At 30.6% G+C, this 18,387-nt stretch overlaps 1 protein-coding gene across 1 annotated transcript; it reads left to right on the forward strand.

The window, feature by feature from the left end:
• Window positions 1-14,981: 14,981 nt before the first annotated feature.
• LOC149532289 (uncharacterized) lies at window positions 14,982-17,427 on the forward strand. Its single transcript, XM_089804123.1, has 2 exons — window positions 14,982-16,557; window positions 16,684-17,427. Exons 1-2 carry the CDS (start codon window positions 15,271-15,273, stop codon window positions 17,059-17,061), a joined length of 1,665 nt encoding a protein of 554 aa, XP_089660249.1. The 5' UTR covers window positions 14,982-15,270; the 3' UTR covers window positions 17,062-17,427.
• Window positions 17,428-18,387: the final 960 nt, after the last annotated feature.

Consider the following 18,387-nt stretch of genomic DNA (forward strand, 5'->3'; position numbering starts at 1 on the left):
CACGCAGGTCAACTCTACATTTTCATGATGGGTTAACATTGTGTATTATCCCATACCGCATTTTTTGACAGTGGCGCCAATCCATTTGTTGCGGCCATGACATGTTACAAGGACCATTCCTTCATTACAAATTGACATTTTGGGCCTTGTTTCATGGTGTTAATGTTTCTCCATGCCTCTTTATGGATTGTAATGATCAAATCATTTGGATTTGATCCTTTTATGGCTAGGTGCATTTGTTTTTCCCTTCTTGTCGCTTCATTACAACTAATTGTATTTCATGATCAGATTTAGTTCTGATATTCATTTATTGTTGCTCTCTACAACTTGACTCCAACTTTGTTTGAGGACTTCTCATATTCTTACCTATTCTTGCCATTCTATTGTCTAGTGCATGTATTTTCCTTGTAGTGAATGTTTCCTTTCTATTTTCTTGATTCATATGTTGTGTTAAGGTTGTTAGCAGTTGCTACATAGTGAAATATCTTTCCTTTCAAAACTTCAATAAGATCCAAACCTGCATGTGGTTCCTTGGAGATAGAATAGAGTCAAGACTAGTGTATTCCAAATTTCCATTGATGTGTAGTGTAGTCATAGGTAGAGGCGTAACCATATTTTAATCTTGGTGCATCACCCCCTTTTTCCCTTCAACAATTTAATTTTATGCATTCTATCTCCCTTTTCTCTCAAAGTGATAGGTGTAGGTGCATCCTGATTGTAAGGAAGCTGGCTTTTTTCGAAGATTCAACCTTAGATCGCATGTCCCACACTTGGGGGTTGTTTCCATGTTACCCAAGGTCGCTTGAGGGTCATACCTTAAGCAAGGGTGCAAACTTTTGTGTCAATAGTATCCGTTTTATTACTCTTTTCCAATTGCTCTACCTCTCCATTTATTCTAGTTTACTTTGTCTTCTTGCTTCTTTTTGGTTGTAGTTATCTCTTATGGATTCCCCTAAATTCTCTTTGAATGTGATTTCTTTGTACCTAAATCAGGGTAAACTTTAAGAAACCCCCTATAGAAAAAGATATAAATTATTGGCAAATATTTCATTATTTTGAAAATCAAATTATTTTTATTGGTGAATCTCTCAATTTTTTATTTTACATATTATTTACATTGGTGATTATTTCGAAATCATAATATTTGAGTAGAAAATATTGGCAAATCTCAATAATAATAGGAAGTTCGCTAATCGTCATGGAATATTACAAATCAAAATTGAACATGTTTTATCTCATGAAAATTAGAAGGATAATTACATTATATTTTAAATCAATGGTGAAAACTAAATATTGGTAATATATTCCTAAAGTAACTAATAATTATGATAATAATTGGTGAATTAGTTTTAATTTCTTTGATAATATATAATATTTAGGTGAATCAAATATAATCATGTATCGAATATTGCGGCAAATATTTAAGTTTAAATTTTTTTAATAAAATAAATTATTGAGCAATTTTAAATATTTTAGAACTAAATTTAATAAAAATGTGGCGATTTAGGTTGCATTAAATCTTAAATTATTAGCCAAATTACAACAAAAATTTTCTAAAATTCATAAAATTACGAATATTCACCACTAAAAAACACCCTAACCTAAATCTTTTTCATTTTCTTCTTGTGGCTTCATCCCTCCACCAAATTTTAATCTTTTTAGAAATTTTGGGTTGATTTATGTGTGATATTTTGTATCATTAATATTTTCACTATATGATCTTATTATCACAATGAAATGAATAGTTATAAAGAACCTTTGTGTGACTTATGCTTTCTAATTATTTTTTTCTTATCTATATGCTGTTTCTAGATTTAAATATCAAGTAATCATAAGGTTGTTACCACGTTCTATGATCTATGATCACAATGATAGGAAAAAATGGAAAAGTAGGCCACACACTTACAAAACAAATATGGAAAAAACTAATTATGTTATATTTATTTTATAATCCCTATTTTTTAGCTTATCCACCTCTTTTTCAATTTATTACATGATGTCATGAAATAATATCCAAATCTTCCAAGATTAAAAAAGTAGCACCTATATTTTATTTTTCTTAGGCAATATACTATGGCAATCTCTTCTACCTAAGTTATGATTAATTTTATTTATTTCAACCAATTACATTTTAGTGTTTTTATTTTAAAGTTCTATTTTTAAAATTTTTTCTAATGTATATATGAAAGATTTTTAATTTTTGAAATCTATAAAATTACCTTCAATTTTATTGCCTAATACCTTTAGGGTCTTATAGGGGTAGGTTTCCAAGAAGCATACCCCTATTGTGAGGCGATATTTAAGGTAAGGATATATGAAAATATGAAATAGATCAAACATATGTTAATATGTTTTCAATTTAAATAAAATCAAACAAAATATTAATACTTTAAATGCTAACATTACATTAAATTAGAAATTATTTTAATACTAATTATATAATAAAAATATTTAAATATGAATTAATATTTAAAAATTGAATGATTAATTTTAAAAAATATAAATAAAGTATTAGAATTTTTAATATCTAAAATATTATGAAAATATTAAAATTTTAATTAAACTATATTAAACATTATCATTACCAATCAATAAATTGGTTGTTTTATAATTATTAATTATTAGGTTTAATGTACTACTCTATCTAATTAATCTATTATCTAATTAAACTATTATAACTTGACGACATATACAAGCCATTATGTGACAATTGTTAGTATTTGTCCATAGGTTACATACTATTGTAATGAGTTTTCATTAACTCGTTATTAAAAGACTTCTATTCCACCAATTACAATTCAATATTTTTATTTTCTAGTCTTTGAAAATATAATTATGAAGGTTAGATGTTAATTTTTTAACAGCAAATTCTTAAAATTACTTATCTAAGCAATAATTGGCTAATAGATTTTAGGTCTTATACATGAATTTGATAGGAGCTAGAATTTTGGGATGCACTATCCAAATTTTTAGAAATTCACTCTTAAATTTAAACATTCTTTGTTTTAGTATGAATAATTATCATTTTCATTTTTATAATTTATTAAATAGATAGGTGAAAAAGATTTATAACTTTATCTTACGCAAAAAAAACCTTAAATCCTTCAATTGTGTTTTACCTTTTTATTTATTTTTTCTATTTACAAGTAGTATTTGATTTATTTGTAACATGTTTTATATTTTTAAGTTTGTATTTATTTTTTCCAACATAGAAATATATATATGTTACACCAAATTGTTAAAGATAAATAGACTATTAACAAGTTAAACATAAAATTCTATGATTTTTTATTAACAACTATTTTCTATTAAAAAAATATTTTATTTTGTTTTTTCGCATAAATGTTTAACTAAAATAGTAATAAAATTATTAACATTTAAAAAAAAGGTAGACTTCAATATAGCTTATAAAAATATGTTGGTTGTAATTTAATAATTTAAGAATTAGAGGTTTAGTAAATATATTAGAGATAAAAAAGTAGCTTTTATTTATTTAAATATTTTGTTTATAATCAATTCTTTATCCAACCTTATGTTCTATTAAAGTTCTACTAAAGTTTTGGCAATAAGTTCTATTAATTTTTTAGGAATTAAATATATATAAAATGTGTTATTAAATTTTTTTATAATAGAAGAAAAATAATATATGCATATCATGTATTATTTAATTTAGATAGAAATTTAATTTATATTAAATTTTAATTTATGAATATTTTAAAGCAATTTTCCTTACCTCATCAATTAATTAATTTATATTATTTATTTTTTAAAATAATTAAAATAATAATGTGAATAACCATATATGTTCCCTACCAAAATAATTTTCTTCTTAAAGGTGGATCTCAAATGATTGTGTTATTATAACATTGTGATACATGTTTTCAAATAGAACACAATATAACTTATATAGATATGTTGGTTGTAATTTAAGAGTTGAATTTTCTATCATCTAAGAAGAAAATGTTCATTTGCTTACTAAATTTATTTTTTAAAATTTATTTTTATGAGAATTAGAGGTTTAGTAAATATATTAGAAATGAATGATAAGATTAGAAAAAAGAGTAAAATTAGTAAGTATTTTTCATATATTTAAATTTTATTTTATTTTATGTTCTATTAAAGTTTTGGTAATAAATTATATTACTTTTTTAGAAATAAATATGGATGTAATTTTTTGTTAAAATTTTGTACAATAGAAGAAAAATTAGCATATTTATATTTTTATTTTAGATAGAAATTTTATTTATAATAAATTTTAATTTATGAAAAGCAATATTTCTTATCTCTTTTATTAATTCATTTGGATTGTTCACTTTAGAAACTAATCAAAATAATAATGAGAATAAATATATAGGTTCCCATATCAAAATATTATTTATAGTTTTCAGTTATGTGTTTGCATAATTGACAAAAATAATTTCTATGGTAAAAGTTAAATTGAGAAAAAATTGTAAAATAACACAAATTTTTGAAAGAAACAATTTATTTTTTATAAATAAAAGCTAATTAAAATCCATGAAACTAGGAGAAAAAAAGAAACTGGAAACAAAATTAGAAATATAGAGTATAGTGTGACATTCAAAAAGTGGAAAACAAAATAGTAAGTTTTATTATGAGCAAACATATCATAAAAATATAAAAAACGAGAAGGGCTGACAATTTTTCAGCGAAAATTTACAAAAACTGGGAGCAAAGCTCCCACATATAAGCCTATTAGCTTAATTATGTAACTTAACATGTAATAATATTTATTTCTATTAAAACTTAAATTGTTAAAATTGAAAACTAAATTCAAAATTATAAAATTTATGTAAATCATATTTTTTTTACATTTTATTCTATTATAAAATTTATTGCTTAAAATAACTAATATATATAATTTTAAATTTTGATCATTTCAATATATTGTTTCTAAGTGTATATCATAATTATAAATATACAAGTTTTATATAAAATAATTATCTTCTATTCAGTATCATAAATTTACTAAAATTACTATAAAAAATTGTTTTATTTCAATATTAATTTTTTAATTTTACTAAATTTGATCTTAATTGAATTATATTAAAAATTAGTATTATTAAAATACTGGCCACTATGTGGCACTTGTTGTTTTTTTACCCCTCTCATTTTAGCTTATTATCTTCTTTTCCAACTTCTCTTTATGTGTGTATTCGGTTTTTTTCAATTACATTATTAAATTTTTTTTTTTTTTTTTTTTTCTTCCTTCATGAAAATGATTTGTAGGTCTTTTGTCTTGTCTCTATAATGTTTTATTTTACTCTACATTATTTCTTTCTCTTAAGTTTAGAGTGTGTCTACCTTATATCTTTCCTTTAACTCTTTTTTGTTGTGGTTGCTTTAGTTTTTCTTTTTGTTAAAAAAAATTGTTTAACCACTATTATAGTTGGAAACTACAATTGGAACAATTATTGTGTTGACATTGATGTCAAATCTATCAGTGAGACGATTTTCTATCTAATCTAAATGTCATATCTATTTGATTGATGAAGAGGATTTGAGAAGTTGTTCATAACAAAAGCATCTAGAGGAAAGGTTGAGTTATGAAGAGGAAACTACAAATGGACATTTGATTAGTTAGACTTTGAGAAGAAAAAGTGATTGTTAAATCATGTTGATAGAGAAGAAGACAGTAATGTTCGAGTCTTGAAAGTGTGAGCAAAGATAAATCACTTGTGTAGGCTTGACCGAGCAACAAAGTAAAAGACTAAATAATTTTGATGAACATGCAGAGTGATGCTAGTGTTAACCGAGTCATGGCAAGTGCCAAACAAATTTAGTGTTAACCGAGCATCATTATCGACTGAGTGACAATGTTGATGCCAAGCAAGAAGTTTTATAGTGATCAAGTAACTCAATGATGAACGAGTGTCAAAACTTAGTTTTGGCCAAGGAACAACATTTTAACTATTTGCGAGCAATCATAATTTCCATCCAACTACGTTGATTTCTTGGGATATGGAAAACGTATTGAAGATAAGGATCAATGAGTTGGACCATTTAATTTTAGTAGAGGATTAGGTAAATGATCTAAGAGATGAATTCAAGAAGTTTCTAGAAAACAAGAGGTAAACAAAATGATGATTAGATACATTGTATATGCTGGATCAAATTGTACCCTAAGATCTACAGTGTTGATTAAGCGGCAAAATATTAGAACTACCTATATAAGGAGGTATAGAGGTGGACTCTATGCGCAGAGAGAGAGAGTATGAGGGAAGATAGTAGTTGTGCATGTGTGAAGGAGTCCCAGGGAGTTGGAGTTGTTACCAATGTTGTTGATTGGTGAGTCTAAGCAAAAGGCTTAATTAAATTGAGAAGAAGTGAAGCAAATATGAGATTGAGATGACAATGGAGGCCAGACAATGAATCAGTATTAGGAGCTAAACAAAGATCTGAACAAGCAAAGTGAGTTGTACTTAATAGATCAAACCCGTTGTTACTTTCTAACCATTGTGAACATTATTTAAAATCGTTTAATCAAGATTGACTTAATAGTCATAAGGACTTAACAGTCTATGTAAATCCTTTAACTAGGTGATATTCTAATGGAATGTTCTAAAGTCCTCTAATGAGGCCACTCCTCATAGGGTGATTAAATCCTTTAACAAGGTCACATATAACCGTGTGTATTGTAACCTTTAACAAGGTCGGCTCTTAACATTGCTTACTTCAGAAGTGTGAAAATTGGTGACATGTTGTTGGTGGTTTTTCCCAAATTGGGTCTCCACGTTAAATCCTAGTGTCAAACTTGTGTAGATGTAATTATGAAATTTTCTTGATTTAAATTTACATTTTGCAAGTCTATTATTTCAAGAACAATGGATAGCTAGCTGATGTTGTAAATAGTTTATAGTAGAGACCAAGCAATGAAATGATAAGATTTGAAATTGTTTAAGTGTTTGTTTGTTCAATTGGTACATCTGGACCTTGGATAACTGATTCACAACACCCCCCCACCCTAGATATTCTAAATATTCTAACAATTATGTCTAAGACTTGGTTCCTTATTTTTTTTAGCCACCTCTTCCCTTTCCCACCTCAAAATTAATGATAGCTCCTCAATGAAGAAATTGTTTGGTAAATGTTCCAAAATTAATGCTAGCTCCTCCAGAACCTTGTTAATTCCTAATAATGGTTTCAAAATCGAATGAAAATACCATGGCATGAAGAAGATAGATAGTTTTGAGAGTATTGTTCTTTACCAAAGATTCTTTCTTGAAGGGAGCCATGGTTTTGAAACCTTAGAAGCTCTCGAAAGAGTGATGTAAACTAAGTCTATGTCAAACTCAGTTTTTGGCCAGCACCTCTAATAAAATACTTAAGTGTTTTTGAACACTTTTGATAGACAAAGGAAATATTGATAGCCTTTTTTAAGTCCAAATGGGTTGTGGGAACCTTTTCAGGGCCAATGATGGTTTTAAAACCATCTCAAAATACCACACTACTTGAAAATACAATATTTTATGACTTAGTGATACTTTAGTTGAAATATGATATGGAGAGTCCTAAAAGAATTATAAAATTAGCCTTTATGATTCAATAGGTAAAATGAGATTTTGTAGTGGAGGATTGATTGCAATACAACACTACCAAACATAGTTTTTCATAAACTATCATGGTCTTTGTTCAACACATGTGAAAAATAGAACTTTTTTTACTAAAAATATCTATGCATTAATTATTGATATCCTTGTTTCAATTTCTCTTTTCAAGTATATCCTAAAAATGTTATGTATTATAGAATGAGCCTATGTCTAAATTTTGTTCAAAAGCATCTTTTCGGCCAAAGAGTGGGACAAGCTATTGTAGGATCACCCATGGTATAATAGAGGTTGAGAGGAGTTTCTCATTCAGGTGATGGTCAATTGGATGTTATTATATGTATTTTGATAGAGCATAAGACCACAATGAAGAATCATGTAGTTTCATAAATAACCATGATATGTCCCATAATTTAATGCTTTGCCATTGTATACAAGTAAATGGATGTTATAAAATATGTCAAACAAACTGCACAAAAAAATAAAATTAATTATGTAATCAATGAATATGCATTTGTGATGCATCTTTGGAGATATGTTGAGCTACATTAAATATTTAATTAGATCAAGTCCACTTGCAAAAGTTGTATTATAATATAAATGGTTAGATTTATTTTTGTATTGAACAAAACAAAATTTAGAAAGAATGAGCTACCAAAAGGTAGCTAAATAAAATTACATGTCACTATAGTAATCAAACACATAAGGCAATGACTATATACATAAACTAGGCCATAAAGTAAATCATGAACAACATAGTAGCAAATAGTAAGCAAGCAATTCAATGGTTTTGTGCTCTAAGGACTTAAAAAATTACATTTAGTGTTTTTTTTGTGAATTTGATTCTATAAAGACAAGGATATGTTTAGCATGATTACCATTACTATTGAATTATATTGAAAAGTGAATGTATAAAGCATGGCATGAAATATGTGTTCACATGATTATTCAATATGTTTGGAACTATTGCAATCTTTAGAAAACGAATAATAAATTGAGTGTCAATACTTTTTAAGGCTATTTTAAAATTCTTTTTGTTGTATTTTTGTGCACTCCTCATCGTATATTTATTTGTTCTTTTGTATTGTAAATTCTTTTTGATTTTTTGTGTGTTTTTCTCTCTTCTAGTTATATGGGATTGTTACATATTGATGTAAATATTTTCTTTCAAGAATTTATTCTCTTGACATTTTGACAACCTTTTAAAAATATCATAGATGCTACTAGTCTAAATATCAAAGTAAATGTAATATCCCCTTATCGAATATGATTTATTAATAAATAATAAAATACTAAAATATTAGATAGTAAATACAATATAATATAAGTTAGAAATTTAATTAGGCAAAGGGTATGAATTAAAGAGTTTTAACTATTAGAGAATTTTAAATGTATAAAAAGAATGAACCAATCATCAACTTAAATTGAGAGGAGGGAAAAACATATAAGTGAGTTGAGGAAATATAGTGTAACGCCCCGCCAAGGGATCCAAAAGAATTAACCTAAAGTTTCACTAAGTTTGCTAAACATTTTTTTTTTTTTAAAGTAAGAAAGTATGACATACACATCAAACAAATAGTAGCGGAAGCAATAACATGTAATCATCGACAAACATACATTGCAAGTTACATTTCTTAAAGATCCCAAGACGTTGAGTCACGTTTAAATTTAATTAATTCTAAGTCTAACAACTATCACATACATATAAAAGAATAATCAGAAACTCCAATGTCCATAATATACATTTGTTCTGAATGCTCCTTGGCAAATTAATTCGGAATGCTCAATCATCCACTGTACATGTCACAGGGTATAAAAGGCTTAAAAGAATATACATATGTAAAGATCAAGATACAACATCCTCAAATCCATGATACAAAGTACAGTAAAAATATATGAAACTATTCACCATACATGATACATCCATACATCCATAATGATAAAACATCTATCATAAAATCTAACCATCCATCATACTAATCCAAGAACATAGTGTAGGTAAATGCCAATCACGAAATCTCCAACCACGGTGACCACGGAACGGATCTCAATGGTAAGAGTAAAAGCACTACCACCCGACCGCGTGGAACCTAAATGGTCCACTCCCACCGCGCTGAGGAGATAGTCTCAAGTCCCAAATAGGATAACAAAAAAAAACTATAATCAAAATACTCTCTAAGTCCAGGAAATCCTATAAGTATGCTAACTCAAGGGTTCCTAAAAAGATCGACATCTAAATCTCAGAGGTACCACAAGACACGTAGGAAACCTAATATGCAAGCGGGAAAGTGTCATCGCAAAAGTCACGTAGAAGTTACCCGAGCAATCCCTTAGGAATCCCGGGTCCCTACTGATCCTGCGGCCACTAGTATCCTCTCGTACTGACGAGGCATACTATGGAATGCAAGGTCGTAACTAAGTGTTCTCTCTACCCCATCCTAGTTTGTACTAGCACTCATGGCATGGGAGAGAACATACAATTATCTTATTAGGTTCATTTTCTCTCATTTAGTGTAAATGTTTTCACTTATTAACAACGACTTACAATGGGTTTCTCAAGGCAGCCTCTTAGGGCTCCGACCCCCATTGCAAGCCACTCCCCGACTCTACACATAGATAACCTACCCTAGCTCATGAACTCGTAAATCAAAGAATCATAATAAAACCATCTCAGTCCTATACGAGCAACTGAAAAAACATCATAAAAAAGATAATCCACAAAATTACATCAGTTCTTCATGAGCAATGGATAACATCAAATAGTAATCATGTAATCACGACAGTCCTCTATCAGCAACTGAAGGCATCAATGATAAGTCACAAAATCCAATGGTTCTCTAATGAGCAACCAGAAAGTAATACAAGTATAACTGATCGAGACTCAGAAATGGTTATCAAATATAACTGATTGAGACTCAAAAATGGTTAAGTTAGGTATTCTCAAATACATACACCTCAGCTTCACACAAGGAAACTGAAAAACAATAACAAACAGTAACCACAATCATGTCATAGAGCACTTCATCACATTACCATGGTCAGGTTAAGAAAGATCGAGACCAATTCATCATGACATCACATTCACAACCCCGAGCCTCTGGTAACAACCTGAACTGGTCAACGCTAAACCAATCCCAAAACATTCAAAGTATAAAGACAACATCAAAGTCTCAGAGATTGGATCTGAAAGTATATTATTTGAGTTAAGGTAAGGTTTATGTTTTAGTTTAATGTCGAATTCAAGTAACAAAGTTTTCACAACTACCCTTTTACGAATAACCCATTTCTATACTAACTTTCATTAAATCAATATCCAAATTTATAATTTAGTCAAATAAAATTCATTATTAATTAACTTAATTAAACTAATTTTAATTAAATTAATCAATATTCATTTGATCTAATTACTAATTTTAATCTAACTAATAATTGTTAATTTATTAATATTTAAGCAAAATTATTAATAAATTAAAATTTACAACTATATCTATGCATTTAATATTTATTTATTAAATAAAAAAAAAAATTAATCTATTATAAAATTGAATATATTATAATTTTATTATTTAAAAATTTTAAATAAATAAAATTTGTTTTTAATAATTTTAAAAAAAATTATAAAAATAAAATAAAAAAAAACGAAAACCAAGTTTTATCTTTTATTTTCTTATCACACACGTTTATAGCCCGTCGGCTTTGGCCGCAGGCCTGCGGTCGCAGGGCCTACGGCGGCAGGTACTGTCGGCCTCCGACAGTGGGGGGCGGGTACGGGGTGATTCCCTCCCCCCCCACTATAATATAAATATTATATATATATATATATATTTTTTTTTAGTTTTATTTTATTTAATTTTAATATAAATAAAATAAATCAAGTTTTATTTTTAAAAATTAATTTTGTTTAATTTTCAATAAAACAATTTCTCCCAAAGGATAAATATATAATATATATATATATATATATATATATATATATATATATATATATATTTATTTATTTATTTTTATCTAAAACTTTTTAATTTCAAAAAAAAATCAAAACCCCTACTAAATTAAATGTTAATTTCTAAATCGAGAAAACAAGGGTTCTAAAAATTCATCTAGTCTCCATGGATACAGAAATTGTTGAAGAGCAATTAATAAAATTCACAATATTGAACAGTTAAAACTTTCATCATAGCGAATTTAGATCTACAAACCCCAGACACGAAGAAGACAGGAAGGGATAATTGCATATTTAATGGATAGTCAAAACACAAGACCCTACCTGATCCTGATGCTATTATGAAATCTCTAGGAACTGTATGCGAATTTGCTCCTCTCAATAACCTTCCCCTCGAAGACTTTCTTCGTATCAGCCTTCTGAAATTTGCTTCCAAAATTTGTCCCCCAAAAATTCCCGTCCAAATTCCTCTATCCCCAAAAATGAACCCCCAAAGTTGTGATAAGCAATTTCTCCTCAAGTTGGGGCACTAATTGTGCGTTTACCCGAGAAGACTCTTTGCACAACTCAGTTAACTCCAAATTAACTTTTATTATCTTTTCTAATTCTTTTGCATTCAACTTTCATGCACATTAAGTTGAATGATTAAATAACTTTATTTAAAATTTCACTTGACTTCTATTCTTAATTAATTTATTACTTTAAATCTTATGTGCACTTTTAAGAAATTAAAATAACATTATTAATTTTTTATAATTTAATCTTTTAATTTAATTCTTATATTTAACTCATGTTTAGATCATGCGATCTATAATTCTTAATAAATTAATATCTTTCAACTTTTTAATTTATTTTAGAACTTAATTGATAACATATTTAATTAATTTAAATAACAATAATATTTAGCATGCATTTATTTAAAAATGAACTCCAAATATATTATTATTAAATTAAATTAATATTATCCTGTTCTAAATTTATCTTTGAACTTTAATCTCCAACTTTAATTCTTTTATTAAATTAATTAATTAATTAAATATAAAGATATCATAATAATTCTTTATTAAATTAAATCATTAATTAATCTTTTTTAATTAGACTTAATTAATAGAAAATACACCAAGGACTCATACAGCAATATACGAAAACCCATCATAGAAAAATACATACCAAATCAAACAAAAGGGTTATAATCACGAAATTACATCATTTGATGCATTCGGAGGGCACTTAACTCAGATACTTGTCCTAATTATCAATTAGGACAATTGGCTAAAGGGTTTAGGATTTGGACTTAAGAGTTTATCTCCCCTCTCTTACCATTGAGACAGTGCGATAGGGTACGCTCATCCTGACAATTCAGGGAAGTCGATACCCGGTACCTGCAACCTGCATAAAATCCACGCATGTACAAACACAATATTATAAGCTAAACAGGCAATGGCAGGAAGTGGTGCATCGTGTAGATCCCGACTAGCAGGTGACTACGACTCCCTTCCTTAACCATATCAGAAACACCATACATAAATAAAACAACACGCACACCATACACATGCAGTATGGGGTAAGTATCCATAAGAGGCACATGAAATAATAAGCCATCTAACTAATCATCATCGATAACTAAAACCATTGAATAATCATCATACATGCACGAAATATAGAGTACCAAGTAATCTCATCATATAATAAACTGAGTGTAAACATCCTCTGATAATCTCTAAAATAATAATACTACTCATCAAACATAAATTGGCCTAAAAGAGTTTGGCAATCATATCATAAATGTAGCTCGAAAAATGTAAACTAGGGGCAGGCACTACATATAGATAAAAAATAATTTTCAAAGACATCAATTAAATAGGAATATTTGTCTCTTTCCAAAGGGTAGAAATAGTGGAAAGGTTTGACTCCCTCTCAATTTTAAGATATAACAAGGATATCAAATCATTTGTAGAGGAAGGAATTCAAGGAATTCATGGAATATAGATTAGATCATCTTTGATATAAATAAATTATATTTTGGTTTTGGGTTAAGATTAATAAAAGTGTTAGCAGATTTGATACGTGTTGGGTAAAATACCTAGTGTCTAGAACACTTTCCTCGATTTGTTATCATGCCCTTCATTTGACAAAAAATAAGAATATATGCACATAACATGTACATACAAATGTATATGTATATGCATCTATATGTGTATCTGTACATAGACACACACTCGTGTACATATATGTACACATGCACACATCCCCAACCTTTCCTTTTTTTATCTCGATTGGTCATCTTATTATGAAAGGTAAACATAATACATACAAGACAAGCAAGTAGTCAAAGATCTATCTTGCTTTAATAGGTCAAATGACAAATGTGCTTTTGTGTCATTGAACTCCAAAGAGTCCTCTCTCCCTCTCTCTAGAAAGTTTTCTGGAAAAGTTCATCTCGATTAGCCATCTTGTTGTGGAGGGGAGACATGGTACATGGAAGGAGAGCAAGTAGCTAAAGATCTATCTTGGTTAAATAGGAGGTCAAATTACAAATGTGCTTTCATGCTCTTCAACTCCAAAGAATTAAGTAGGAGGCAATGTGGCAATCATACTTTTGTGCTCCTTAATTCAAAGGGACAGACTAATCTCCATACAAAATGTACTAAAGACAAAGCAAAGTCCATTTTTTTTTCAGATTCACGAAAACTTAGTGATTTTTTTCCAAAATTTTTATTGTTTTCGACTACAAACTATGCAGATCATGAAGATCAAAAGTTGAAATTTTCGAAATAATCCATGATGTTTTCAATTTTTTGAAAATTGGTCAACTGTACCGTTTGTAAGGAAGATTGTACAGTTTGTAAGAAGGATAGCCGTGTCCCAACTCAAAAGAAATTGTACATCTATGTCCTTGAACTCTAAAGGCTTTTGTACTTCCAAACCCCTAGACTTGTTAGATAGGCTCAAAGCCCCAATATATGATCTCTACACGTGTTTTTTTAATGGAACTTCAGAAGGCCACGATTGAGATACTAATTGGATAAATCATTGTTGCAAATCTAAGAAAATTAAATAAATCAAAGATCAGGAGAAAAGCATGATCAATTCTTAATGGCAAAGGAAAGAAGTGACTTGGAGATGTGAGGTAAATCCAAACAAGAAGACAACACGTTGTGTGCAAAATTTGAAGCAGTACATCCCCACACAAATTACGAGTTACCATTTTAAAATATTTATGGAAGACATCCACGTGCAATCATCAAAATAATGCCTCTTATGCACTCATAGTGGATAACGGATTCAGTATACTTAAAGCTATAAATAATGAATCTAAATTGACTTTTACACGTTCTATCAAATATATTTAATAATAATAATAATTAAATAAAGTAAACTTTTTCCATTAAAAAAATATATATATTTTTTTTTATAATCACGCCATCCTTTGGGTTAAGAAAAGTAGGCTCTAGGCTTCTTCCCACCATGAAATAGCTTAAAAACGAAGAATAAAGACGATGGTACAACTACAGACATTCACCTCGCCTCCAAAAATTTCCAGGAACATTGTCCGCCATGACTGGAATACAGAACACTTTTAAAAGTTCGTGGCATCACGGCCGTTACAATCGGCGAGATAAATCCGAACAATTGCAGGCAGCAATCCGGAAAAAGCTCGAATATCATGTGCAAGGTTTTTCCTTTCCGGCGGTTTATGCTGGGCGATCGGCCATTAATGGAGCTTGATATCATAGCAGTTCTGTCAAGGCAGAAAGAAGCATGGAATTCAAAATGAAAAGAAGTGGACATGCGGGCAAGAAATCAAAATGCTTTGCATTCAACGTCGTCGTTGTCATATTAGTAGCCACCATGATGATTGGGCGGTTTCTGGAATTCAAAGGGAAATCCAGTGCCTTTTGGACGAAAGTCCAGAACAATGGAAGCTATGCAGAGCTGCAGAAATCTGAGGTCAAGAGTTTAGAATTTCTGCAATTGAATTCCTCTCTAAAGTTGGAGAACGATCGTTTAGCGAGCGAATTAAGCAGGCTTCGCACAAGGCTGCAGGACGCTGTTAAATGTTTCCCTAGTGGCAGTGAGAAATTGGAGGTTGGAGCCTCGCATTTAGCTTGTCTGGAAGAAGTACTTGTGCTTGGAAAGAAGGAAATTGTTCTGAGCCGCAGCAATGATGAAGATTTGGCCTTGGCTAACTGTAGCGAAGAGAGGCAGAAACAAAGTGCTCAGATCGGGGCTCTGAAGCGAGAAATGGAAGTTCTAGGGGATCATTTACGACGGTCCATCGAGTTTTTGCCGTTAAAGGACATAAATATGGGATCCAAAGACGAAGAGGATCGGACCTGGTTTATGAGCACAGTGCGGGAAAAATCAGAGAACGGAACCCCTGAGCATTCTTATTTCCCTTCGGAGGGCTCTAATGGCAAAATCCTGTGCCTTAAGGGCGGAAACAGGGGCAACGGCACTCTGAATTCTTACGCATTCGCATGGCCAAATTACCTTCCGCCTAATTCCAGTCTTGTTTCAGGGCTCTCTTTGATATCCGACAGCTTCTACGATTACGCAAATCCATGGCACAGCATGAGCTCTCTGACTGTCGCTGCGTCATGGCGATTGGAGAATCAGTGTGAAGCGCCTCAAAGATTTGTTCTCTACCACAACGGAGAGCTAGTAACGTCCATGGGGTCCTATATTTCCAGTGTTTTACTCGCTGCTTTGGATCGTCAAGTGGATCTACTGGAACTGGGGGATTCGCCTCTCTGTTTTGAGAAAGCCGTGGTGTACCGCAGAAGTTTAGGGCGCATGTCGATGCCAAAAAAAATTGCCATGTTCGACATGATCCGGTGCAAAGCACGGAGATTTTGCAACGTTGGTGAAAGCCAGAGGATCATTGATGGGATTCGAACTGTAAACCTCACTCTTGTTTCACGAACAGGGGCAAGGTCATTTAAGAATGAAACCCTGGTGGCTTCGGCGATTGCAGGGGAATGCAACAAGGTCCCCGGCTGTAGATTTCGGCTTCTTCGCAGTGTAAATCTAAGCTTCTGCGAACAGGTATTGCCAAAGCTGTAGATCTGTGCTAGGGGTTCAGAATTATTTTCATAACCTGAAAAGTTTCTAGGGTTTCAGGTTTCGTTTCATAACCTAGAAAGTTTGTTGTTGTGATGAATGTGAGTTCAGGTGGAAGCCATGAGCAGGACTGACATAGTGGTTACTGCTCATGGAGCTCAGTTAACGAACATGGTGTTTATGGAGAAGGGGAGTAGCGTGATGGAGATGTTTCCCAAGGGATGGTTGGAAGGGGCGGGCGCAGGGCAGTATGTTTTCCACTGGCTTGCAAACTGGGCAGGGATGAATCATGAGGGCACTTACAGGGATTCTCAAGGTCCTGAATGCCCTAATCCTCAGGAGGGACAGCTCCCCTGCTTTATGTTTCACAAAGATAGACAGGTGGGACACAACCAAACTTTCTTGGCACAATGGACTTCTGAGGTGCTCACCAAGTTTCAGAATAGGACTTCTCTGATTTCCCAACCAAGCACCTGCCCCTGCACTTAGACATTTGGAAGGATCAGGAGTTCAAAATTGTTTGTGAGACATTGAGATCAGGAGTTCAAAAATTGTTTGGAATAAGTTGAGATCAAGTCTTCAGCATGCAGAGAGAGCTCTTTATATTTGATGGGAGGTCTTCCGAGCAAGTATACAATACTCTATGTCTGAGCAGGTCTAGTGGTAGAGAGTTTGTGTTCTTAATAGGAAAGTCACAAATTAAATCTTATAGGAGATAAGGTATGTATATCTCATTTGTAGAACAAATAGGTGCCTCACGCAAGGATTACAGATAGTCTCATATAATGGTAATCATGTGTAGATTCAAAGATAACTGATATCATAAACTATAAAAGTTCATTCCCTTTCCTTTTATACACTTGTTTCAAAACAAAGTGCAACTCCTCTCAAATTATGAGGTGCATTATTTTCTCTATAATAAGAGAAGATTAAACAATTCATTAATTTTATGCTTGATTAAACAAGAGAAGAGTGGTTTATTTCGAATGTTGACAGAGTTCCTTTATATTCTTGAATGTCTAACTCTACTTTATGAGCTTGGATTTGAAATTATATGTCCTCTTGGAAATCACCAATGATTTAGAGTGCCAACAAAGTTGGTATCCTTAATGATATGAAGAAAAATTATAGAATTTATGTTTCCATATATAATAAAGAACTTTTATTCTAAAAGCATGTTATGTTTGAAGAACTATATGAAAATCTTGATTACATTAATGAGATGGACATTGTGTCAAGTAAAGGGTTCAAGCTTGAAAGGCTTGAAATAATCACAATATATTGTTACGAATTTTATGCACAAACATAGAACTAGAACGATATAAAATGGTTTTTGATTCACCACAAAATAAAATTTAGATCTAAATATGCCAAAATGGATTACACATGTTTTAATAAGATGGTTCTTGTAATGGAAATACTAGGCAAAGTAGGGCTCTTCGAAGTCTGTACCAAAAAGACGCTAGGCAACTACATATAGTTCTATTAACTAAATGCAACTTAACCAAAATCCATGCAAGTTCTAAAAGTAATAAAGAAACAATTGATAAGGTGCGATACCAAAGGCTGAAAACTTACAAATGTTTAACAAATGAAGTCTCCAACATGCTCAAATTCTCCATTGTTGCACCTAAACATACAACAAAGGACAAAAATATAGGGTGGTTATGATTAAGGGGTTTTCCATGATCAAATCCTTATTTTGATGTTTCCATCTTCATGGACAACCAAGATGCATTGATGGAAAGATGATGAAAATACAAATTAAAAAATGTGAGAAAGCTATGCTATAATCAAAGTTGATCGAAAATGAAG

Source organism: Cupressus sempervirens, chromosome 10, assembly GCF_028749045.1.
Source record: "Cupressus sempervirens isolate cs-2001-9-10 chromosome 10, ASM2874904v1, whole genome shotgun sequence".
In the NCBI taxonomy this organism is placed as follows: Eukaryota; Viridiplantae; Streptophyta; class Pinopsida; order Cupressales; family Cupressaceae; genus Cupressus; species Cupressus sempervirens.